General features: G+C 44.5%; 1 protein-coding gene across 1 annotated transcript in view; it reads right to left on the reverse strand.

The window, feature by feature from the left end:
- LOC137340899 (uncharacterized) overlaps nt 1-27559 on the reverse strand; it is a 58254-nt gene that overhangs the window by 25142 nt on the left and 5553 nt on the right. The window contains exons 3-13 of the mRNA XM_068003702.1: nt 25944-26152; nt 25314-25405; nt 21534-21652; nt 18279-18487; nt 16169-16272; nt 14454-14581; nt 14138-14305; nt 7860-8068; nt 4190-4293; nt 2485-2612; nt 2168-2335 (exon numbers count right to left, since the gene is read on the reverse strand). Coding sequence (XP_067859803.1) covers nt 2168-2335; nt 2485-2612; nt 4190-4293; nt 7860-8068; nt 14138-14305; nt 14454-14581; nt 16169-16272; nt 18279-18487; nt 21534-21652; nt 25314-25374 — 1398 coding nt within the window. The 5' untranslated portion in view covers nt 25375-25405; nt 25944-26152. The remainder of the gene's footprint in view (nt 1-2167; nt 2336-2484; nt 2613-4189; nt 4294-7859; nt 8069-14137; nt 14306-14453; nt 14582-16168; nt 16273-18278; nt 18488-21533; nt 21653-25313; nt 25406-25943; nt 26153-27559) is intronic.

Raw genomic sequence — 27559 nt, forward strand, 5'->3', positions numbered from 1 at the left:
CTGCAGTCCTGACACATCCAGTCATGAATGGTGGTGGACAATTAAACAACTAACAGGAGGAGGCTCTGTAAACATCCCCATCCTCAATGATGGCGGAGTCCAGCATGTGAGTGCAAAAGACAAGGCTGAAGCGTTTGCAACCATCTTCAGCCAGAAGTGCCGAGTGGATGATCCATCTCGGCCTCCTCCCAATATCCCCACCATCACAGAAGCCAGTCTTCAGCCAATTCAATTCACTCCACGTGATATCAAGAAACGGCTGAGTGCACTGGATACAGCAAAGGCTATGGGCCCCGACAACATCCCAGCCGTAGTGCTGAAGAGTTGTGCTCCAGAACTAGCTGCGCCTCTAGCCAAGCTGTTCCAGTACAGCTACAACACTGGCATCGACCCGACAATGTGGAAAATTGCCCAGGTATGTCCAGTCCACAAAAAGCAGGACAAATCCAATCCGGCCAATTACCGCCCCATCAGTCTACTCTCAATCATCAGCAAAGTGATGGAAGGTGTCGTCGACAGTGCTATCAAGCGGCACTTACTCACCAATAACCTGCTCGCCAATGCTCAGTTTGCGTTCTGCCAGGACCACTCGGCTCCAGACCTCATTACAGCCTTGGTCCAAACATGGACAAAAGAGCTGAAATCCAGAGGTGTGGTGAAAGTGACTGCCCTTGACATCAAGGCAGCATTTGACCGAGTGTGGCACCAAGTAGCCCTAGTAAAATTGAAGTCAATGGGAATCAGGGGGAAAACTCTCCAGTGGCTGAAGTCATACCTAGCACAAAGGAAGATGGCAGTGGTTGTCGGAGGCCAATCATCTCAGCCCCAGGACATTGCTGCAGGAATTCCTCAGGGCAGTGTCCTAGGCCCAACCATCTTCAGCTGCTTCATCAATGTCCTTCCCTCCATCATAAGGTCAGAAATGGGGGTGTTCGCTGATGATTGCAGTGTTCAGTTCCATTCGCAACCCCTCAAATAATGAAGCAGTCAGAGCCCCATGCAGCAAGACCTGGACAACATCCAGGCTTGGGCTCGTGAGTGGCAAGTAACATTTGCACCAGACAAGTGCCAGGCAATGACCATGTCCAATAAGAGAGAGACTAACCACCTCCCCTTCAACGGCATTACCATCGCCGAAACCCCACCATCAACATCCTGGGGGACACCATTAACCAGAAACTTAACTGGACCAGCCATATAAATACTGTGGCTATGAGAGCAGGTCAGAGGCTGGGTATTCTGCGGCGAGTGACTCACCTCCTGACTCACCAAAGCCTTTCCACCATCTACAAGGCACAAGTCAGGAGTGTGATGGAATGCTCTCCACTTGCCTGGATGAGTGCAGCTCTAACAACACACAAGAAGCTCGACACCATCCAGGACAAAGCAGCCCGCTTGATTGGCACTCCATCCACCACCCTAAACATTCACTCCCTTCACCATCGGCGCACAGTGGCTGCAATGTGTACCATCCACAGGATGCACTGCAGCAACTCGCCAAGGCTTCTTCGACAGCACCTCCCAAACCAGCGACCTCTACCACCTAGAAGGACAAGAGCAGCAGGCACATGGGAACAATACCACCTGTACGTTCCCCTCCAAGTCACACACCATGCCAACTTGGAAATATATCGCCGTTCCTTCATCGTCGCTGGGTCAAAATCCTGGAACTCCCTTCCTCACAGCACTGTGGGAGAACCTTCACCACACGGACTGCAGCAGTTCAAGAACGCGGCTCACCACCACCTTCTCGAGGGCAATTAGGGATGGGCAACAAAAGCCGGCCTCGCCAGCGACGCCCGCATCCCATGAACGAATAAAAAAAAACTTACACTGGGATGCACCCCTGTGAATATTCAGCCCCTAAATCTTTAGCTATCTGACTTAATAACCATTTCGGCACAGCACAACTGAGGAGGTAAACACCACTTAGATCTCTCATCGGGCTACATTTCTTGACTCTAGACATTATTTAGTCAAACTCTGGCATGTTTTCCTCACCTTCAACACTCTGAGACCAGAACCACCATGACACAATTGTAATCTTTTCCTAAACATCTCACACCAAATCTTCCAGCAGGTTGATTCAGTTGACCAAAAACAGAAGTAAATTCGGAAGTTATGATGGAAATTGGAAGCTTCAAAAATGAAAGGAAAGTTATCTTACCATTCGTGTAGCATTAACAAAGTGGGTCAAGTATGCAGTCAGTTCAGCGATGTGTCTGCCTGCGAGGGCATCAACGATCTGGATGATTTTGTCTGTGTTATTCAGTGCATCAGAGTTCACTGTCAGTCCAGCAAGTAATTCGGGAGTGAGGAGGTCCAACACTTCAAACTAACAAAAGAAAGTTGTTTAGACAAAACTACAATGACATTTTGAAACCATATTAACAAAAAAAAGCTGTTTCCTTTCCAATTGGAAACTCCGCAGTCTACCGTCTGACTGCGGTCAGTATGGAACCTGCTGTAGTTTCAGTGACTTACTCCAGAAAAGTTCTTGTTCAGAGCCAGGAGGTCGTTGTATGAAAAGCCTCTCAAAGATTTCAAAAAGTTCTTTCGTATCCAGTCACGGCTTCCAGTCGTGTTGACAGCACATGCAATACCTGCGGAACCTGCAGGGCAAAGGTCAAGAATGTTACCTGGGCAAATGCACACAGGAGGCAGATCCTTTATACAACCATGTGATAGTAATGGAGGAGTCCCTAACCCTCTGAAATAATAATGGCCCACAATTTGGTGCAGCAGGGCCTCAATTGGCATCTGCCGTTAGATAGACTTGCCCCTGCACCATTCAGCTCAAAAAATGGTTTGCCCACACAATTGCTGGAAGTGCGAACTGATAACGGGGCAGCGAGGGAAACAGGGCATCTGGGACCGGGGTGAACGTGGAAGCCAACAGAGTGTCTCCTTAACCAACGGGATTTAAGGGTTGAGAAATAAACAGCACAACGACTGAGGAGGAGGGTGAATTAAAGGGGATGAATTCAATGTCAAATCAGGTACAGAAAGAGAAATAAACATCGGGTAAGAAAGATTGGATTAAGAGAGAGAAAAGAGACAGAAAGGAAAAGTAAGAAAAAAAAATGTTAAATTTAAAATTGGACATTTTTAAAATCTCCCTGAAAAATTTAAAACCTGAAGGAATGAGAGTCCACACTTGTAATAGTTAATCCTCGGTGCCAGAGAGGTTGATTGGCTGTCATTAACACTTACCACGTCGTTAAAAGGGTACTTTTGAGTGTAATTACAAGATTTAACTTTGAGTGGCGAGTTTAACGTGCAATTAATGGAAAATACAGCAGGTTCCTAAAAGAAACTGGGAGGCGAAGGACGAGATATCATTTTCTCGAAGCTAATGGTGGAGTGGTGCAACTCGGACAGCAACTTGTGGATATTCACATTTAACCGCGCACCTGCTCCTCGCCTGAAGTTGCTCTACCATTTACATATAAATAACGGCGAGGGTCATTAGCCTTGCTGTTATTTGACAGCAAATTCTGGCCCAATAATTCTCAGTGATGCAGTGCCTCCTATTTTACAACACGATACTTCACTGCTTTCCACATTGCACTGTATTGATACTTATACCACAATTGGCTCCCAGTAAACTACAATTATGGTGGGTTCATTCCCGAACAACACTCATTATGTTGAATGAGCTTCATCCTGAGTGCTACTCCTGATGTTGCAACATCAATAAAGAATTTAGATGGGATAATGGGAACAATTACTGGTGGTTCCTGCACATGTGTCAGTGACAAATGTAAGGAATCTTACAACACCAGGTTATAGTCCAACTGTTTTATTTAAAAATCATAAGCTTTCGGAGGCTTTTTCCTTTGTCAGGTGAGTGTGAGTCACACTCACCTGATGAGGGAGAAAGCCTCCGAAAGCTTGTGATTTTCAAATAAAACAGTTGGACTATAACCTGGTGTTGTAAGATTCCTTACATTTGTTAACCCCAGTCCATCACCGGCATCTCCACATCATGTGTCAGTGAAGCAGCTCTCTCCCAGCTGGAAGATCCAACATGGCAAGTCACGAGGAGGCTGTTCTAAGACTCTGAACATAATGAATAACCACTTAATCATAGGTTTCAAACAAATTAAAATGTCACTAAATCCAAGCCATAATATTTCACAAAGATTGAAAATAAAAGTTGAATCATCTAATATTGTGTGTGCATTACCTGATGAATTGAGCTGGAGGGTGAGGATGTTTTTACCAAAGTTGTAGAACTCTGCAAGCTGTGATATTGTTAAGTTTAAGACGACTCTGTCAAATCCTTTCACTCTGTGAATGTAAGCACAAGGAGACTCTAAATTCATGTTTCAACATTTTCGTGCAGATTGATCCTGTCTGGAAGAAGTCAGGGAATTGGATGTTCTCGGACTTTGGATTCAGTGTTAATTTTGCCATGCCAGGTGCTTGCATATTGTTAACTGAACACTAGATGGCCCCCTGGTGAGCACATTGTAACAATTACAGTCCAAGGGATCTCTTGTGTTGCTTTTGTTATTCTTTGATGTGAATGATGTCGAGGGTCTGGAAATAAAAGCAGCTAGAAATAACCACACCGATTTGATTGTCTATTCGGACATGTCAAATCTCATAGCATCTACACAAGGTACAAGGTGCCTGCCTTTATTGTAAGAGGGATGTGGAGGTGGGGTGTCTCAAGGACAGAGGTTGTCTTTGTCTCATTAGATATTCTGATATTCAGCATCACCTTTTCTTTCAAAAAGTTCAGCTGGTATACAGAACACAATGTAAATAAAAGAAAACTGTTCACTTCCATACAAAGAAAGCAGATAATTTACTTGTGGCCTATTTATCCTGTCGAACTGCTATCTGAAGCAATGTTGTATTTTTCCCTACACTCTGGGTGATGTGGTTTCTGCCCCATTTATATTGCATAGAATTACATCGGCCCAAAAGTCCATGCCGGTGTTTACGCTTCACATGAGCCTCCTCGCAGCCTTCTTCATCTAACCCATCAACATATCCTTAAATTCCTTTATCCCTCCTGTGTTTATCTAGCTTCCCCTTAAATGAATCTATGCTAGTTGCCTCAACTACTCCGAGTTCCACATTCTAACCAATGTCTGGGTAAAGAAGTTTCTCCTGAATTCCCTATTGGATTTATTAGTGACTAAATTATATTTATGGCTCCTAGTCCTGGTCTCCCATGCAAGTGGAAACACCTTCTCGACATCTGGCCTCCAGTCCTCTGGCCACAGGGGATGTGCCAGAGGACTGGAGAACCGCTAATGTAGTACCATTATTCAAGAAGGGGAGTAGGGAAAAACCGGGGAACTACAGGCCAGTGAGCCTAACATCAGTGGTTGGAAAATTATTGGAAAAAATTCTGAAGGACAAAATTAGTCTCCACTTGGAGAAGCAAGGATTAATCAGGGATAGTCAACATGGCTTTGTCAAGGGAAGATCATGTCTGACTAATTTGATTGAATTTTTTGAGGGGGTGACTAGGCGTGTGGATGAGGGTAACGCAGTGGATGTGGTATACATGGATTTCAGTAAGGCCTTCGATAAAGTCCCGCACAGGAGACTGGTCAAGAAGGTACGAGCCCATGGAGTCCAGGGTGCCTTGGCACTTTGGATACAAAACTGGCTTAGTGGCAGAAGGCAGAGGGTGATGGTCGAAGGTTGTTTTTGTGAATGGAAGCCTGTGGCCAGTGGGGTACCACAGGGATCTGTGCTGGGGCCCTTGCTGTTTGTGGTCTACATTAACGACTTGGATATGAATGTAAAAGGTATGATCAGTAAGTTCGCTGATGATACAAAAATTGGTAGGGTGGTAAATAGCGAGGAGGATAGCCTCAGTCTGCAGGACGATATAGATGGGTTGGTCAGATGGGCGGAACAGTGGCAAATGGAATTTAACCCGGAAAAGTGCGAGGTGATGCACTTTGGAGGGACTAACAAGGCAAGGGAATACACAATGAATGGGAGGACCCTAGGCAAGACAGAGGGTCAGAGGGATCTTGGTGTGCAAGTTCACAGATCCCTGAAGGCGGCGGAACAGGTAGATAAGGTGGTAAAGAAGGCATATGGGATACTTGCCTTTATTAGCCGAGGCATAGAATATAAGAGCAAGGAGGTTATGATGGAGCTGTATAAAACACTGGTTAGGCCACAGCTGGAGTACTGTGTGCAGTTCTGGTCGCCACACTACAGGAAGGATGTGATCGCTTTGGAGAGGGTGCAGAGGAGATTCACCAGGATGTTACCAGGGCTGGAGCGCTTCAGCTATGAAGAGAGACTGGGAAGATTGGGTTTGTTTTCCTTGGAGCAGAGGAGGCTGAGGGGGGACATGATTGAGGTGTACAAAATTATGAGGGGCATAGATAGGATGGATCCTCAGGAGCTTTTTCCCTTCGTTGAGGGTTCTATAACAAGGGGGCATAGATTCAAGGTAAAAGGCGGGAGGTTTAGAGGGGATTTGAGAAAGAACTTTTTCACCCAGAGGGTGGTTGGAGTCTGGAACTCACTGCCTGAGAGGGTTGTGGAGGCAGGAACCCTCACAACATTCAAGAAGCATTTGGATGAGCACTTGAAATGCCATAGCATACAAGGCTACGGACCAAATGCTGGAATATGGGATTAGCTTGGACTGGGCTTGATGGCCGGCGCAGACACGATGGGCCGAAGGGCCTCCATCCGTGCTGTATAACTCTATGACTCTATGACTCTATCTACCATATCAAACCCTTTCATAATTTTAAAGACCTCTATCACATCGCCTCTCAGTCTTCCCTTTTCCAGAGAAAAGAGCCCCAGTCTGTTCAATCTTTCCTCATTGGAAAAACCTCTCAGTTTTGGTATCTTGCATAAAAAAGACATGATAAGTGTTAATTCCTGCCAAACATCCTCTCTGGAACTGTGGGGTTTCAATCCTTTCGGTTTTAATTGTTATTGGAGATTTTTTAAAAGTAACATTTTAATTTTTAATATTTTAAAAAACTTTTCCTTTCTGTCTCTATTTTCTCTCTCTCTATTTCTCTTTCTGGACCTGATTGGACATTGAATTCACCCACTCTAATTTACACTTCCTGCTCACTCCTTGCACTGGTAATTTCACAATCCTTCAATCTGATTGTTTATGGTGATACACAGTCACTTGCCCTGTTCACTCAGGCCCCATGATGCCCCGTCTCGCTCACTGCGACGTTATCACCTCGCACTTTCACCAACTTGCCACACAAAAAATTTAAAACGTTAATGTGCAGGGGCAAATCTAACTAACAGCAGACGCCGTTAGACGGCCTGCTACAGCAAAATTTGGCCCAATATTTATTACCTGCCCCTCTCCACCATTTTAATGGAGACATTGACCCATTTTAAAAAAATGTTTAATTGTTAAAACAGCAGACAGAGAAATTTGATAAATGTCCATTAATATGCAGTATGTAATTCATAACTTTAACATATTAATTACAAGTTTGCACATGACTGAGAATTCTAGTCATTCAAACACACTGGCCTGAGAAACAGACCGTGTTTCTAAGAAATCTGGTAAAATCAGGATTGGTTTTCAAGACAGCGAGTGAAATACCAACTTCGGTATAAATTTAGAGGTTTCTAGTTTGTTTTCCCGGAAAGCATTCCATCAATTCATGACACACAAATACAGCCTATTGCACAGTATACCCAGTCAGAACTCACATTAAACCAATTCACAAATGCTCTAACACTGTGGCCAACATTCTCCTGGGACATTTTCCTGGGAGAGGACATGAAAACTCAATGCCATCAACCATTAGCGCTCACTGACAAAGGCAGAATACTTGCCCTTTGACTTGTCTCTTCTCACTAAAGTCTGAACACTGTGTACTCACATGGCTTGGTAAGATTCACAGGTTATGTTGGTGGGTATGGTGGAAAGCTCCTTTCCTGTAATACTGGGTAGCAGCAGACTTAATCTGGTCTGGAACCAGTCAATATAGTCCGTGGTATTAAATGATGGAAACAGGGGTTCCAACAGCTGCATGATCTTGCTCAGCATCTGGTCCCTTACTGTTGTGTTTTGAAAAGTTGTAATATTCATCTGAAATTAAACAATAGTCAATTATATTAATTCTACAATAACATTTTTATTTGAAGATGAGACAAAATTAAAAAGTGCTCATGTTACTCCAAGTTTTCCGATATTTCTCTATCCTGTACAGATTCAGAGCCTGCCAATCACTTTCTTTATCTGGTAATGTAGGAAATGCTGCAGATTATGGTGATTACAGTCATAACATGTTATCCCTTTTGTCATTATTGGTGTGTTAGGGACCAACATTATCCTTTTATTAAAGTCCACACTGAGGCCAAATAAAATGTAAGAGGCTGAACATCCAGGGCCCTTCCAGTGCACTGCAGCCGTAACTTCAGATTAGGTCAAGACCCGGCTACACCAGGTCCCGGCCTTTCCCCAGAGGCTGCATATGGCCTTGTGGGGGCAGGGCATCGGCCCACACCAAACAAGGACTGTGGCGGAGGAGGAGTTGGGGCTGGAGTCGAGGATTCCCATGGCCAGAGTTCCCGTGTGTCCGGCCTGGCAGATCATCAGTGGTGATACATCTGGTAAAGCCGTGCGCATTAGGCCGTCAAATGGTGGCTGTGGGCCGTACCTGGAGGTCTGGGCCTGGACAACGCATGGAAAAAAAATGTTGTTTGTTTGAAAAATTATTGAAATTTGTCCCCTTTACAGGAAGGGCTGATGGGGGCACTTCAACATTCATTCTGGAAGGATCCCAGAAAATGTTCCTCCACCTAACCCCCCAGACACCAGCAGCAAACAGCAGATTTTCCAACCTTTGGGAGGAAGTGGACATCCTAGATGCGCCCATAGTGGGGGCCCACCATTGGCACTTAAATAAAGTGATGCCCTGGACCCCTCATGCTTTGTCAAGATCAGCCCTGGAGGTCGTGGGTGGGCGTATCCTGGCACTATGGGTACGGTAGCATAGTGGTTATGTTACTGGACTAGTAATCCAGAGGCCCAGACTAATAATCCGGAGACATATTAGTTCAAATCCCGCAATGTGCTTGATTCTTAATTGCCCTCTGAAATGGCCTAGCAAGCCACTCAGTTGTAAAATCTCGCTTAAAAAAAAGTCATAATAAGAATAAAACCGGACAGACCACTAGGCACGGGACATGACAAAGGCAAAACAAGCCCAGTCGACCCTGCAAAGTTCTCCTCACTAACATTTGGGGACTTGTGCCAAAATTGGGAGAGCTATCCCACAGACTAGTCAAGCAACAGCCTGACATAACTATACTCAAAGAATCATACCTTTCAGCCAATGTCCCAGGCTCTTCCATCACCATCCCTGGTTACGTCCTGTCCCACCGGCAGAGGTGGTGGTACAGTGATATACAGTCAGGTGTGAGTGGCCCTGGGAGTCCTCAACATTGACTCTGGGCCCCATGAAATCTCATGGCATCAGGTCAAACATGGGCAAGGAAACCTCCTGCTGATTACCACCTACCGCCCTCCCTCAGCTGATGAATCAGTCCTCCTCCATGTTGAACACCACTTGGAGGAAGCACTGAGGGTAGCAAGGGCACAGAATGTACTCTGGGCGGGGGACTTCAATGTCCATCACCTCACCAAGAGTGGCTTGGTAGCACCATTACTGGCCGAGTCCTGAAGGACATAGCTGCTAGATGGGGCCTGCGGCAGATGGTGAGCGAACCAACACGAGGGAAAAACTTACTTGACCTTGTCCTCACCAATGTACCTGTCGCAAATGCCTCTTTCCATGACAGTATTGGTAGGAGTGACCACCGCACAGTCCTCGTGGAGACAAAGTCCCGTCTTCGCACTGAGGATACCATCCAACATGTTGTGTGGCACTACCACGGTGCTAAATGGGATAGATTCAAAACAGATCTAGCAGCTCAAAACTGGGCATCCATAAGGTGCTGTGGGCCATCAGCAGCAGCAGAATTGTATCCCAGCCCAATCTGTTGAAGGGATTCGCAAATTTTCACATGTTCCCCCCCACCCCCGAAGATTTATTGGAGTTATTAAAGAAACCCTGGTGTGACTGTGTTTTTAAAAATCCAGGGTCTTTCAAAATGGCTGCGGTCAGACACATGGCCCAAAAGCCTGCTGGATTTTCCAACAACTTGGCAGGCTTCGTGTTTCAGACAGGTTTCCTTTTACAATGCAGTTGCATTCAAGCCCAGAGGCAAGCCATCAACATGGCCGGCCTACACATCAAAATTCGAGCAGGAGAAATCCCAGGACAAAAGATAGACCATCAAGGAACATTCGGAACAATGGAGAGCAGTTATGGAACAGATCAGTACAGGAACCGGCCATTAATGTAAATGGGCCAAGATTGGGACCCCTTTTGTCTTACATTTTCAGCCCAAATCGAACAATGGAGCAGGCTGATGAGGCACGAAAAAAACCTGTTACTAGGAGGGTATAACTGGTGGCTTCCCAGTATCTCTCTCTCTATTCTCTCTTCGCCTGGTGGCCAGGGTCCTGCTGCTCGCTAGCAACTGAGAAGGAAGGCCATCCAGTAAACCCATCTGGTTCACGAATGCCCTTTAGGGAAGGAAACCTGCCGTCCTTACCCGGTCTGGCCTATATGTGACTCCAGACCCACAGCAATGTGCTTGATTCTTAATTGTCCTCTGAAATGGCCTAGCAAGCCACTCAGTTGTAAAATCTCGCTTAAAAAAAAGTCATAATAAGAATAAAACCGGACGGACCACTAGGCATGGGACATGACAAAGGCAAAACAAGCCCAGTCGACCCTGCAAAGTTCTCCTCACTAACATTTGGGGACTTGTGCCAAAATTGGGAGAGCTGTCCCACAGACTAGTCAAGCAACAGCCTGTCATAACCACACTCACAGAATCATACCTTTCAGCCAATGTCCCAGGCTCTTCCATCACCATCCCTGGTTACGTCCTGTCCCACCGGCAGAGGTGGTGGTACAGTGATATACAGTCAGGGGGGAGTGGCCCTGGGAGTCCTCAACATTGACTCTGGACCCCATGAAATCTCATGGCATCAGGTCAAACATGGGCAAGGAAACCTCCTGCTGATTACCACCTACCGCCCTCCCTCAGCTGATGAATCAGTCCTCCTCCATGTTGAACACCACTTGGAGGAAGCACTGAGGGTAGCAAGGGCACAGAATGTACTCTGGGCGGGGGACTTCAATGTCCATCACCTCACCAAGAGTGGCTTGGTAGCACCATTACTGGCCGAGTCCAGAAGGACATAGCTGCCAGACGGGGCCTGCGGCAGATGGTGAGCGAACACATGTCGACGGCAGCAGCAGGAGGCCAGGCCTTTTCATCTGTTTCACCGGTGAGCATTAATTTTCTGGCCGCCACAAGACAACTTAGCATAGGTATAAGGGTGGGGGTTAAAGGGGATTGCTAAAATTGTGATTTTAGAATTTTCCCTCGATGTGTCCGTTTCTTCCACCCCGTTAAGTGTGAGACTGTATTACATCCACAGCGATTTCTTTCTTTTATCTTCTGTATTATACTGTTTACCTTGTAGTTTTAGTTTTCTTATTAATAAACATTGGTTTTCCTTGTACCAATCCACTGGTCTGTTAGTCTGTCTTTGTTACCACCTGATAAGTCCTCAGCTCAGAATCAGGAAGGGGAAAGCGATTCGCAACCGCACAGCGGGCAGGGCAGCTCAGGAAAACATAACTGGCTGACCTATAATAAGCCTGAGAAACAGTAAAAACCCGTTACACTGTAACCTCATGGCCCGGCATATTCCTCACTCTACCATTACCAACAAGCCAGGGATCAACCCTGGTTCAATGAGGAGTGTAGAAGAGCATGCCAGGAGCAGCACCAGGTGTACCTAAAAATGAGGTGCCAACTTGGTAAAGCTACAACTCAGGACTACATGCATGCGAAACAGCGAAAACAAAATGCTATAGACAGAGCTAAGCGATTCCACAACTAACGTATCAGATCAAAGCTCTGCAGTCCTGCCACATCCAGTCGTGAATGGTGGTGGACAATTAAACAACTAACGGAGGAGGAGGCTCTGCAAACATCCCCATCCTCAATGATGGCGGAGTCCAGCACGTGAGACAAGGCTGAAGCGTTTGCAACCATCTTCAGCCAGAAGTGCCGAGTGGATGATCCATCTCGGCCTCCTCCCGATATCCCCACCATCACAGAAGCCAGTCTTCGGCCAATTCAATTCACTCCACGTGATATCAAGAAACGGCTGAGTGCACTGGATACAGCAAAGGCTATGGGCCCCAACAACACCCCAGCTGTAGTGCTGAAGAGTTGTGCTCCAGAACTAGCTGCGCTTCTAGCCAAGCTGTTCCAGTACAGCTACAACACTGGCATCGACCCGACAATGTGGAAAATTGCCCAGGTGTGTCCAGTCCACAAAAAGCAGGACAAATCCAATCCGGCTAATTACTGCCCCATCAGTCTACTCTCAATCATCAGCAAAGTGATGGAAGGTGTCGTCGACAGTGCTATCAAGCGGCACTTACTCACCGATAACCGCTCACCAATGCTCAGTTTGTGTTCCACCAGGACCACTCGGCTCCAGACCTCATTACAGCCTTGGTCCAAACATGGACAAAAGAGCTGAAATCCAGAGGTGAGGTGAGAGTGACTGCCCTTGACATAGAGGCAGCATTTGACCGAGTGTGGCACCAAGGAACCCTAATAAAAGTGAAGTCAATGGGAATCAGGGGGAAAACTCTCCAGTGGCTGGAGTCATACCTGGCACAAAGGAAGATGGCAGCGGTTGTCGGAGGCCAATCATCTCAGCCCCAGGGCATTGCTGCAGGAATTCCTCAGGGCAGTGTCCTAGGCCCAACCATCTTCAGCTGCTTCATCAATGTCCTTCCCTCCATCATAAGGCCAGAAATGGGGATGTTCGCTGATGATTGCACAGTGTTTAGTTCCATTCGCAACCCCTCAAATAATGAAGCAGTCAGAGCCCCATGCAGCAAGACCTGGACAACATCCAGACTTGGGCTCATGAGTGGCAAGTAACATTCGTGCCAGACAAGTGGCAGGCAATGACCATCTCCAACAAGAGACAGTCTAACCACCTCCCCTTCAACGGCATTATCATCGCCGAAACCCCACCATCAACATCCTGGGGGACACCATTAACCAGAAACTTAACTGGACCAGCTACAAGAGCAGGTCAGAGGCTGGGTATTCTGCGGCGACTGACTCACCTCCTGACTCCCCAAAGCCTTTCCACCATCTACAAGGCACAAGTCAGGAGTGTGATGGAATGCTCTCCACTTGCCTGGATGAATGCAGCACCAACAACACTCAAGAAGCTCGACACCATCCAGGACAAAGCAGCCCGCTTGATTGGCACTCCATCCACCACCCTAAACATTCACTCCCTTCACCACCGGCGCACTGTGCCTGCAGTGTGTACCATCCACAGGATGCACTGCAGCAACTCGCCAAGGCTTCTTTGACAGCACCTCCCAAATCAGCGACCTCTACCACCTAGAAGGACAAGAGCAGCAGGCACATGGGAACAACACCACCTGCACGTTCCCCTCCAAGTCACACACCATCCCGACTTGGAAATATATCGCCGTTCCTTCATCGTCGCTGGGTCAAAATCCTGGAACTCCCTTCCTAACAGCACTGTGGGAGAACCTTCACCACACGGACTGCAGCGGTTCAAGAAGGCGGCTCAGCACCACCTTCTCAAGGGCAATTAGGGATGGGCAACAAATGCCGGCTTCGCCAGCGACGCCCACATCACATGAACGAATAAAAAAATACTTACACTGGGATGCACCCCTGTGAATATTCAGCCCCTAAATCTTTAACAACCTGACTTAATAACCATTTCTGCACAGCACAACTGAGGAGGTAAACACCACTTAGATCTCTCATCAGGCTATATTTCTTGACTCTGGACATTATTTAGTCGAGCTCTGGCATGTTTTCCTCACCTTCAACACTCTGAGACCAGAACCACCATGACACAATTGTAATCTTTTCCTAAATCAATCTCACACCAAATCTTCCAGTAGGTTGACAAAAGATTTTATGGCCGAAACAGAAGTAAATTCGGAAGTTACGATGGAAATTGGAAGCTTCAAAAATGAAAGGAAAGTTATCTTACCATTCGTGTAGCATTAACAAAGTGGGTCAAGTATGCAGTCAGTTCAGCGATGTGTCTGCCTGCGAGGGCATCAACGATATGGATGATTTTGTCTGTGTTATTCAGTGCATCAGAGTGCACTGTCAGTCCAGCAAGTAATTCTGGAGTGAGGAGGTCCAACACTTCAAACTAACAAAAGAAAGTTGTTTAGACAAAACTACCATGACATTTAAAACCATATTAACAAAAAAAAGCTGTTTCCTTTCCAATTGGAAACTCCGCAGTCTACCGTCTGACTGTGGTCAGTATGGAACCTGCTGTAGTTTCAGTGACTTACTCCAGAAAAGTTCTTGTTCAGAGCCAGGAGGTCGTTGTATAAAAAGCCTCTCAAAGATTTCAAAAAGTTCTTTCGTATCCAGTCACGGCTTCCAGTCGTGTTGACAGCACATGCAATACCTGCGGAACCTGCAGGGCAAAGGTCAAGAATGTTACCTGGGCAAATGCACACAGGAGGCAGATCCTTTATACAACCATGGGATAGTAATGGAGGAGTCCCTAACCCTCTGAAATAATAATGGCCCAAAATAGTAGCAGGGCCTCTAATGGCATCTGCCGTTAGATAGACTTGCCCCTGCACCATTCAGCTCATAAAATGGTTTGCCCACACAATTGCTGGAAATGCGAGCTGATAACGGGGCAGCGAGGGAAACAGGGCATCTGGGACCGGGGTGAACGTGGAAGCCAACAGAGTGTCTCCTTAACCAACGGGATGTAAGGGTTGAGAAATAAACAGCACAACGACTGAGGAGGAGGGTGAATTAAATGGGATGAATTCAATGTCAAATCAGATACAGAAAGAGAAATAAACATCGGGTAAGAAAGATTGGATTAAGAGAGAGAGAAAAAAGAGACAGAAAGGAAAAGTAAGAAAAAAGGTAAAATTTAAAATTTGATAGTTTTAAAATCTCCCCAAAAACTTCAAAACCTGAAGGAATGAGAGTCCACACTTGTAATAGTTAATCCTCGGTTGCAGAGAGGTTGATTGGCTGTCATTAATACTTATCACGTCGTTAAAAGGGCACTTTCGAGTGTAATGACAAGACTTAACTTTGTGTGGCGAGTTTAACGTGCAATTAATGGGCAAATACAGCAGGTTCCTAACAGAAACTGGGAGGCGAAGGACGAGATATCATTTTCATGAAGCTAATGGTGGAGTGGTGCAACTCGGACAGCAACTTGTGAATATTCACATTTAATCGCGCACCTGCTCCTCGCCTGAAGTTGCTCTACCATTTACATATAAATAACGGCGAGGGTCATTAGCCTTGCTGTTATTTTGACAGCAAATTCTGGCCCAATAATTCTCAGTGCTGCAGTGCCTCCTATTTTACAGCACGATACTTCACTGCTTTCCACATTGCACTGTATTGATACTTATACCACAATTGGCTCCCAGTAAACTACAATTATGGTGGGTTCATTCCCGAACAACACTCATTATGTTGAATGAGCTTCATCCTGAGTGCTACTCCTGATATTGCAACACCTAAAAGGAATTTAGATGGGATAATGGGAACCATTACTGGTGGTTCCTGCACATGTGTCAGTGAAGCAGCTCTCGCCTAGCTGGAAGATCCAACATGGCAAGTCACAAGGAGGCTGTCCTAAGACTCTGAACATAATGAATAACCACTTAATCGTAGACAAATGTAAGGAATCTTACAACACCAGGTTATAGTCCAACAGTTTTATTTGAAAATCACAAGCTTTCGTAGTTTACCTCCTTCGTCAGGTGAGTAAGTGAAGCTTCACTCATTCACCTGACGATGGAGATAATCTCCGAAAGCTTGTGATTTTCAAATAAAACTGTTGGACTATAACCTGGTGTTGTAAGATTCCTTACATTTGTCCACTCCAGTCCATCACCGGCATCTCCACATCATCACTTAATCGTAGGTTTCAAACAAATTAAAATGTCACTAATTCCAAGCCATAATACTTCACAAAGATTGAAATTAAAAGTTGAATCATCTGATATTGTGTGTGCATTACCTGATGAATTGAGCTGGAGGGTGAGGATGTTTTTACCAAAGTTGTAGAACTCTGCAAGCTGTGATATTGTTAAGTTTAAGATGACTCTGTCAAATCCTTTCACTCTGTGAATGTAAGCACAAGGAGACTCTAAAAATTCATGTTTCAACATTTTCGTGCAGATCGATCCTGTCTGGAAGAAGTCAGGGAATTGGATGTTCTCGGACTTTTTTATATTCATTCATGGGATGTGGGTGTCGCTGGCATGGCCAGCATTTATTACCCTTCCCTAATTGCCCTTGCGGTGGTCGTGGTGAGCCGCCTTTGGATTCATGGTTAATCTTTCAATGCACTGTACTTGCATATTGTTAACTGAACACTAGATGGCCCCCTGGTAAGCACATTGTCGCAATTAAAGTTGAAGGCCTCTCTTGTGTTGCTTTTGTGGGAATGATAGAGGGTCAGGAAATAAAAGCAGCTAGTTATTACCACACCAATTTGAGTGTTTATTCAGACATAACAAACCTCATAGCATCTGCAGAAGGTACAAGGTGCCTGCCATTATTGTAAGAGGGATGTGGAGGTCGGGTGTCTCAAAGACAGAGGTTGCCTCTGTCTCATTAGATATTCTGATACTCAGTATCACCTTTTATTTCATCAAGTTCAGCTGGTGTACAGAACACAACTACAATCTAAATAAACAAAAACGGTTCTCTTCAATACAAAGGAAGCAGGTAATTTACTTATGGTCTATTTATCCTGCAGAACTGCTATTTGAAGCTGTGCTGTAGTTTTCCCTACTCTCCGTGTGATGTTGGATCTGCCCCATTTATATTGCATAGAATTACATGGAATGTACAGCTCAGAAATAGGCCATTCGGCCCAACTGGTCTATGCCAGTTGTTATGATCCACATGAACCTCCTCCCACCCTTCTTCACCTAACCCCATCAACATACCCTTCTATTCCTTTCTCTCTCATGTGTTTATCTAGTTTCCTCTTAAATGCATCTATGCCAGTCGCCTCAATTACTCCTTGTGGGAGTGAGTTCCACATTCTAACCAATCTCTGGGTAAAGAAGTTTCTCCTGAATTCCCTATTGGATTTATTAGTGACTGTCTTATATTTATGGCCCCTAGTTCTGGTCTCCCCCAGTGGAAACTCTTTTCCCACATCTATCTTATCAAACCCTTTAATAATCTTGAAGACCTCTATCATGTTACCCCTCAGCCTTCTCTTTTCTGGAGAGAAGAACCCCAGCCTATTCAATCTTTCCTCATTGGTATAACCTCTCAGTTCTGGTATCTTGCATAAAAAAAGACTTGCATTTACATAGCACCTTGCATGACTTCAGGGTGTCCCAAAGTGCTTTAAAGCCAATTAAGTACTTTGTGAAGTGTAGTCACTGTTGTAATGCAAGAAACGTGGCAGCCAATTTGCGCACAGCAAGGTCTCAAAAACAGCAATGTGATAATGACCAGATAATCTGTTTTAGTGATTTCTTTGAGGGATAAATATTGGCCAAGGCACCAGGAAGAACTCCCTTGCTCTACTTCAAAGTAGTGCCATGGGCTCTTTTATGTCCATCATAAGGGCAGACAGAGCCTTGGTTTAACATCTCTACCTACGACAGTGCAGCACTCCCTTGGCACTGCACTGCAGAGACAGCCTATATTTTGTTCTCAAGTCTCTAGAGTGGGTCTTGAACCCACAACCTTGTAACTCAGGTGAGAGTGCGACCCACTGAGCCACGGCTGACACCCGGTGTTTAAGGTGCAATTTGTGACTTTAGTTTCTGGCAGCTGCACCTTCCCCAATGGGTTGTACAGACCAGCAAGTGAGAACCTGTATCACTGACTTGTACTGGCTAACTGAGCAGTGCAAACCCTCCAGCAGCCTGACTCCATCCCTGGGTTAGTATCCTGTCTAAAAATCCGACTGAGATCTCGAAGTAAAATTCTCAGCTATTTTTATTTGAAGTAAAAAACCTGTTCTGATACAAGTGAGAATTCTTGGCCAAGCTGAAGATCATCACCATCAGCAATGAATGGTTCTGTCTTTTGGGTTGAAACTGAAGCCAAAGTCTGTCTTTTGACCGGTATCTTCTCAGTAAACCAACGGGTGTACTCACATGGCCTGATAAGATTCACATGTTATGTTAGTGGGTATGCTGGCGAGATCGGGGCCTGTAATACTGGGCAGCAGTGGTGGCAGCTGATTCTCAAACCAGCTGGTGAAGTTAGCGGAGGTAAACACTGGAAACAAGGGTTTCAGTTTGCCAATGATACTGTTGAGTAACGTATCCCTTATTGTCGTGTTTATAATGACCGTCGCGCCAATCTGAAACAAAAAGGGAAATACATGAAAAGTCATTTCTGTTACCATTTACTCTGAACTTCACTCAGATTTACAAATTGTTTCAACAGGCTACCTGAGAGGATATTAGCAAAGGGTTTGACATTGTGCTGTGCGAATCAGTGGTGGATGCATTGGCACGATGTTTCCCTGTCCATTTGTTTTATCAAAGCCAATCAACAATATTGGGTAGATTTTCCTGCCCTTTCACCCCCTTCCCATGCCCGGGTGCTGGATAGGGGCAGCGAGCCCTTGGAGGCAGGCGATCATGCCATGTCTCTTTTGACACCCTTGTACTTTGACACCCAAGCAGTAATCCGGTCAGAAACATCAATGTACTGGAGTTCCCAAACAGTAATCCAGTACAAAACACCAAAGTACTGGAGTTCCCAGGCAGTAATCTGGTAGGAAACACCAAAGTACTGGAGTTCCCAGGCAGTAATCCGGTAGGAAACACCAATGTACCGGGTTGCCCAGGCTGTGATCTGGTAAGAAAATGAGAAAGTACGCCAAGAATGGCCCCCTTCTACCTCATTTGCATCTCAGCGATGGGCCTGCATCTACCAGGAAAAGCCTCGGAAATCCCAAAGGGCGAAGTAATTGGTGTGGAAAATTGGCAAAACAGGTCTCAAGGGAAATGGCCATTCCCAAGGGCAAGGGTCAGGAAAGTTGGTCCTAATAGTCTAACACTCTTATCAAAATGGTGACCACAGACGTTTTATACAAACACATGAACTCATTTGTTAGAAATGTGCCTCAGAGCTACGTCGACCCCATGGAGTTGAGTTTTTTTACCACAGAAAACTCTAAAATCATTTCTGTTTGTGCAATCCTAAAGGATTTAGTTGCAATAATTAGTCAAATTTATAACCACTAGAGTTAACAAATTTCTTTAGCTTGGGGAGATTTGGAATGATTACTTCAGATTAACAGAGATAAGCAGATAAACTAGTTGCCAGTCACTTGAAAGATTTTAAACACCGTCCCATTATTCTATGTCCTTTTGAGGATACAGTAACATTTACATCTAAAGAATATCAGGGCCAAAAAAAAATCTCTACTTATTTGCAGAAATACTAGTTGAGTATTCGGCACTGATATTTTTATAGAATAAATATTTCTGCAAATATTAGATGAAACAAAAAAAAAATCCAAATATTTAGTTTGAAAATTTCAAAAAAATGCTAAAAGATAAACTCTTGTCCTATTGATGTATCCTGTGCCATGTACAGAGTCTGGGCAGTCAGGTCTGTGTCAGGCAGGTGTCTACTTGTAATATGCTAATCGGAACCCAACGCAATTTTAAGCTACCAATGGGTGCACGCTCCGCCCATTGGTGCCAAGCATTGAGCAGCCTAACCAGTGGTCCTTAAAGTTAACGGGCAGAAAACAGAGAGTAGGAATAAATGGGTTATTTTCAGGTTGACAGGCTGTAACTAGTGGGGTGCCGCAAGGATCAGTGCTTGGGCCTCAGCTATTTACAGTCTTTATCAGTGTCTTAGATGAAGCGACCCAGTGTAATGTGTCCAAGATTGCCGACGATACAAAGCTAGGTGGGAAAATAAGCTGTGGGGAGGACACAAAGAGTCTGCAAAGGGACATGGACAGGTTAAGTGAGTGGGCAAGAAGGCGGCAGATGGAGTATAATGTGGGGAAATGTGAGGTTAGTCACTTTGGTAGGAAGAATAGAAAAACAGAATATTTTTAAAATGGTGACGAACTATTAAATGTTGGTGTTCAGAGGGTTTTGGGTGTCCTTGTACACAAAACACAGAAAGTTAACATGCAGGTACAGCAAGCAATAAGGAAGGCAAATGGTATGTTGGCCTTTATTGCAAGGGGGTTGGAGTACAAGAATAAGAAAGTCTTGTTGCATTTGTACAAGTCTTCGTTGAGACCACACCTGGAGTGCTGTGTGCAGTTTTGGTCTCCTTACCTAAGGACGGGTATACTTGCCTTGGAGGCAGCGCAATGAAGGTTCATTAGATTGATTCCTGGGATGAGAGGGTTGTCCTACGAGGAGAGATTGAGTAGAATGGGCCTATACTATCTGGAGATTAGAAGAATGAGAGGTGATCTCATTGAAACATATAAGATTCTGAGGAGGCTTGACAGGGTAGATGCCGAGAGGCTGTTCTCCCTGGCTGGCGAGTCTAGAACTAGGGGGCATAGTCTCAGGATAAGGGGTCGGCCATTTAGGACTGAGATGAGGAGAATTGTAAATCTTTGGAATTCTCTACCCCAGAGGGCTGTGAATACTGAGTCGTTGAGTATATTCAAGGCTGAAAGTGGTAGATATTTGGACTCTAAGGGAATCAAGGGATATGGGGATCAGGCGGGAAATTGGAGTTAAGGTTGAAGATCAGCCGTGATCTTATTGAATGGAGAAGCAGGCTCGAGGGGCCTAATGGCCTACTCCTGCTTATATTTCTTATGTTCTTACGTTCTTAAAGGGACCACTGCAGGCCACTCACAAAACAGTACAGGTAATTTTTTTTAGAAGATTTTAAGAAGCATTAATACTCCTCCTAGCCACACAAAAACCTACTAGCCTGCTACCAGCCCGTCAATGCCCACCCACCACCCCAACCCCTGACGATTGCTTGCCCCCCTTTTAAGATACAACTTCCCGCTCAGATAGGAGCTGCCGGAATTCCTGCCTGGCCCAACTGGCGACCTACCCATGAGCGCTAGTGCAGTGCTCGTAGCTCGCTGGCAGTAAGCAAATGAGGCCCAGCCCTCAAAATGGCTGGGGCCTTGTAGCAATGATTTCAGACGGGTGACACGAGCGCTTCTTCCGCTGCCTACCCAAACTGAAAATCGCCTCCGCGGATCTCTCCATCATCTTTCATTGAGATTTTCGACTAAGTTTGCATTCTAATGAAATGTCGCAAACTTTTGGCAATTCTACCATTCAGCTATCACAGATGAATTTTAGAAGATGGTCCTTGTGTCATGCATATCATTAGATATTCTTTAAAACCTGCCCACCCCGACACCAGGAAAATCTCACACAGTCTTAGGGACTTACTGCACTGGAATTTGTGTTCGGGCTTGTAAGGTGCTCAGTCTGAATTAGATCACTGATGAATCCCCAATTCTTCACCAGCCAATCCCTGGACCCACTGGTATTGGTGATGCAGCCGACACCTGCAGTTGAAAGGTTAAACACATTAGCTGCACGCATTGTAAATTTTTCTCTGGGTCACCCTGAACATTTTACGTTCAGTAAAATGCACGTCATCAATAGCCCAAACTTTCAATAATGTACTTTTAGAAACATCTGTTAAATTCTCCTGTTATTTTGCTATACACCTCTTGTTGCTTTTCCCTTTGTTAAATGGTATCTAATTCACCTTGTAAACAAGTCTTAAATTGAAGGGGTTTTTTAAACATATAAATAATAAGGTTTAGCCCAGAATACTGAACTTCAACTTTGTAAAAAAAAAAGATCCCAATGGGACAGTAGTAATGTGATTATGATACTTACCCCTTGTTAAAATGGGACTGGCTCAAAGATCATACTAATTCTGCTTCACTGCAGGACTGTACAACATGTTCGAGTATAATGTGTATTGGGGTTCCAAATGGAAAGCCCAGCAAATGTTTAACTGATGATATTTGTCGGCTCTGTAATTGTATAGTGTAAGATTCGCAAAACTCACAGATCCCCCAAAACTCGGAGAAAAACCCTAAAGGAAAGGACTTTGGACTCTTTTTTAACCATTTCAGGGTGATGAAATATTGGGCCTAACAGAGGTTGATTCAAGGTCAAAAACCAAGATTTGGTATTTTAAAAAAGGCATGTTTGGGCTTGTAAAGGAAAAAAAAAGGCTGCAACAGGAGTTGGGATCAACCTCTGTGATAGACGGTTTGAGTATTGGAGTTAATCAAACTGTCTGGGGAACTGTGTGACCTCACTCAGCCCCTACCAGACATTTACATTCAGACAATAGACCCACGGAAGAGCAGTCCCCACCCAAATTACAGGACCCATCCAAAACATGCATGAAACAAATCCAATCAGCCCACTCCATAGAAATCTCAGGCCCAGTCAGGAAACTCGAAACCTGAGCACAATGACTACAATCAAGCAAGAGCTCAATTAACTCATGAAAGCATCCCGAAACCACTTCACACATTTCATAAACAAGTTACTCTTAACTAGCCAGCCAAAACCTTACAATAAATCGGGTCAGATTTGGCGCGCAGATAAGGAGACTTCAATTAGTATAATTGAAGGTCCATTTTCTCAAGAAGTTCAGTTCAGCCAGGAGTTCGACAGCTCGGGAGACAACAGTTCAACAAGGCAAGGGGGCAACAGAAAGAAGTTCAACAGAGAAGGTCAGCAGCTCTAGAAGCAGGCCGACACACAAGAAGAAACCAGAGCAACAGCCCCAGTGACCATTGGACACCTCGCGGCAACAAGGGCCTTACGAAACAACCAACTGAATATTACCACCAACCAACCAGGTAATATTGAGCCACCGCGACCAAAGAAAACCAACTCGGGAGAAAACCGAAGATCCGCAAAGCTTCCACTCTACAATCTATTCCTGACTTACCCCTGAGTAAGTGTTCTACTCAAAAGACTCTAAATCCTATCACTTTACGAAGAAAAGTGGGTACTCATCCGATAGATCCAAGACACACCCTACCGCATCAGCGGACTCGTGAAGACTGACCAGCTACGCAGTTGAAGTTCTCTACCGTGTCCAGGGTACGGCAGACACCAACCAACACATACAGCGAACCCCGAAATCACGAACCAGCTCAACTGTCAAGGATTCGTTTGGTGAGCATTATCTCTGGTCCTTTAGAGTCCAACTTAGCTCGTACAGTGGGATTGGGAGGGGTGAAGTATCTTTCTACTGTAATTTCCTTCGTGTGTACCGAAGTGTTCCCCATTTTATTAGAGTGTTAAGATTGTTGTGTTGTATTTTCTCTCTTGAATAAAGGTCAAAGTTTCTTGCACCAAAACCAGTTGTCTGCTGCACTTTGTCACAACCCCCAAATAAGTCCAAGGTCTAGAACCCAGGGAGTGGGAGCGATTCGAACCGCTCAGAAGTCAGAGGTGAAGCTGACACACACCACCACCCCCTACAATAGTAATCAACTGCAGGTTGTCACTCAGTAAAATTGCAGTGATTGAGTCATTAATTTCCACAATTACATGGAACATTCTGGCAGCTGATGTTTGCCATGGTACTCACCATTGATAAAAACAAACAGTGCAAAAAAGGAAACCAAACTCCACAGTGCATATTATTTTTTTAAAATTGCTATATGGGAGTGATTTCCAAACACTAATCTTATCCGGATGTTTGAATGACTGGCAACTCTCTCTCCTATTTTTCCCTGCCTCTCAATGAAGAAGTGATCAGGCTCAACTCAGAGCCTCCCCACCACAGCAGTGCTGCAATCGGGAGTTAGCCGTGTTGGTTCCTGCAGAAGAGAACATACATCGTACCACCCTGGGTTGACTTTCCATCACCCATCAAAGGGATCACAATGCATAGCAAACAATGACGGCGTTAATAGATTAACAGAAAGTTGAGAAGTGGGTAACAATACATTTTACATTGTATAAATACTATTGATTTTCATTAGGGTGGGAGTTAACCCCTCCGCCTCTCCATCCTCCTTAAATCCCACCTCTTTGACCAGGCTTTTGGTCATCCCCCCTTTTATCTCCTTCTTTGGCTTGGCATCCATTTTTTTGATTGCGCCTCTGTACAGCACCTTGGGACATTTTTCTAAGTTAAAGGCACAATATAAATGCAACTTACTGTGGTTGTTTGTTGCGCCATGTCAAAACCTATTTTTTTTTACGTGCAGTTAATTAAATTACGTAAAGTGGTGCACTGCCCACGTACGACCGGACAGCACTGCCTTCTGTCCAAGCAGTGTATCAGGTTGACGGGGATCTCATGAGTGTTTTAAGGATATATTTATTATTGAAATATGATGTTAGTATTAATTAATGCCATCGAGGAATACTATTAATATTGTCTTATTGTGAAGATCAATGCTATTTATACAAACTCTTCTCCTTCCAATTTCTATTAATCTATTATTGCCCTCAATGTTTGCTATAGATTATGACAGCTCTGGTGGGTGAACATTTAAAACTTTGATTTCATCAAAAAAAGTCATATGTATGCATTTAAGAAAGAAATACTTATAACGTCTCAAACTGCTTCACTCAATGAATTACCTCAGAAATGCAGTGATTTGGCGTTACGTAGGCAAATGCGGTCACCAATCTGCGCCGACAAAGTCCGGCAAATAGCAAAAAGGAGGAGGACCGGTCAATTTATTTTTTGGATAGCACTGGTTGAGAGAGGGGTTTTGGCCAGATCACCAGGGGAATGTGTCACGGGCTGCGTGTCTAAATGCAAACTAATATTGCCAGGATGTGGGAAAAAAATTCTCTTGATTGTATCCTTTGACACAACAGAGTGGATTACTTGGATCATTTATTCCAAAGAGTAATGCTTTATATTTACCAAATATCCCTTCATGGTATTAAATTAAGTAAGTAGGTCAAAAATGACATATTTTAATTCACCACATATAGGCTTAACTGAAATCAAAATACTGACATTGCTGAATTCTACTAAAGCACAGTTAGAAATGTTGTTGAAATATTCTGTGGGTTGAACTGTGTACATGTTAAAGGGAAATATCCAGGCACTTTATTAACATAAGGCTTATCACTAATCCCAAATTAAATCATCCTTAAAATGAAACTTGCCATTTCAACAAAGAATTCTTAGTTTTATTTTTTCAAATTATTGTTGTTTCTTACCTGTGACATTGATGTAACCAAGGATCCATCTCTCCAGAGCCTGCTTTGTAGTCAATGTCATCTCTGCCAGACTTGCATTAAATCCTTGCACACTGTCCAATAGATTTTAAGCACAAGTATAAACAGGTAAGAGTCACATGGAAAATCAACTAAATGTGATTAAAATGACAATCAGTTATCAAACTATTTCCATTATATTCCTGCAGCTTATAACTATAATCATTATAATGTGTGTTATACTCTATTATGTCCCATTAAGCTGCATGACCTTTATTGTGTGGTATAACTCATTTATTAGTCCATCACTACAATTATTATTCCCTTATAACAATTAGTATATATGGTAATAACCTTTATAAGTACTTAATGCAGAATGAAAGCATAAACACATTGGTATAGCATAAAGGGACACCATCTTCATAAAGGAGCCCTTGGCAAACATTTTTTCTGCTTATTTGCAAACACACAATGCAATGGCAGACTTGCATGTGATATGACCTTGACCCACCTGCCCTTTCTTCTTCTCTCCCCCCAACAAAACAAAAAGGAAAAAGGTTTGTCAAGCACTTTTCATGAATACAGTACCTCTTTAACAAAGTTTAGTGATAGTACAGAAGGACGTTTTCTTACATTGCTTGGAAGCCTTCACATGATGTGTTCTGGTAATGAAGAGATTGCAGAATTGGTTGGGAAATGCCAGCGATAAATGGCCTGAGGATCTGAAACAAGGTGCCCAGAAATGTTGCATTTTTTATCCTTGGGTCAGATTTACATCTCTCCCATAAGGCACGTAGAATTGTTTGTTTGGCCGTCAGTGGAACTGATGATGTGTCATTAATCTGCAGTAAGTCAGAAACACTGTGAGCATTCTCAAAGGAGAAGGTACCATTTCCCTGCAGGGCTGACAAGCCCTATCTCAAAGAGAACTCCAATACAGTTAGCTGGGTCTGCAGACATTCATGATTTATCAGAATACAATGATCCAGTGCGTAGATTCAAAAAGGTGCAGAAATCAATATTTAGGAACATAGGAATAGGAATAGACCATTCAGCCCCTCGAGCCTCAGTTAGATTATGGCCTATCTGTATCTTAACTCCATCTACCCACCTTGGTTCTGTAACCCTTAATACTCTTAAACTTGTCAAGCTCACAAACTCCTCACTACCAGCGATCCTGACAGGTGCTGTGCCTCATATATCACTGGCTAACTTACCCAGAGTGTATCAGCAATGCAAACCCGGGAAACTTGCTGCTGCTGCGCCCATTGGCCCTCACTCTAACATATGCAAATGAGGCCAGTGGGGACTCATCGGACAGATCGCAGGAAGGCTCAGAAAGCGTGAGGGAAATCGGCGGGAGCGTTTTAAAGGTGCACAATGGGTGGAAACGACTTCCACCTGACTTTCCTCCCTCAGTAAAATGTCCTATTACATTTCCATTTGTACACCAGTAATGCACTGAAAACAGAAAGGCAATTCACCCCATAGTGAGCAGAGGAACTCTTCCCCCTGATTAGCTAATGGAGAAGGAAGAATTGACTTTGTCACTATGCACAGCAACATCATAAATGCATTCAAAGAGAACATGTTTGTGAATTTATTGTGCATGCTGACCAGATCAATTGTTCTCCCAGAAATCCTTGGAACGGCCTCCTTGGATAGAATCACCCTTAGGGATTTGTTATTTAAAAATATAACCTTCACAGTAAGGCAACAAAGATGACATATGGTGCATTCAAACCACAAGTTTAACATCAACACAAACCAGTTTCAGCTCCACAACAATTCAAATTGTGTTGAGTATAAATCGAGGTGGAAGCCCAAACTGATTCTGTAGTGAAGCAAAGTGAGACCTTCTCCTCCAGGGAGTCTAAGTCCACTCTAAACCAGTGTCAGGTCAGGCCCCAACTCCGGAATAGGGTTGCCAACCCTCATGGATTGTCCAGGAGTCTCCCGGAATTGAGGATTGATCTCCTGGGTGCAGATGTGAGCAACCCTGGAGAAAAATTTGCCAGTTCGCCCAGTGACCGGCCGCTGCTGTATCTGGGATGGTTCCTTCCCGACTCAGTGCAGCTGCTCCCACAGACAGCCTTGCATCTGTGCAGGCGCGAGCCCTCCACTCACGCAACAGAGGAGAAGTCACGTGATCAAACCTCCAGGAATACGTCCGATGAGAGTTGGCAACCCTACTCCAGAATCAAGTTGCATTTACACTTTTTTTCAGGTGCAAAATGGACCCCCAAGTG

Source organism: Heptranchias perlo, chromosome 22 (genome assembly GCF_035084215.1).
Source record: "Heptranchias perlo isolate sHepPer1 chromosome 22, sHepPer1.hap1, whole genome shotgun sequence".
Lineage (NCBI taxonomy): Eukaryota > Metazoa > Chordata > Chondrichthyes > Hexanchiformes > Hexanchidae > Heptranchias > Heptranchias perlo.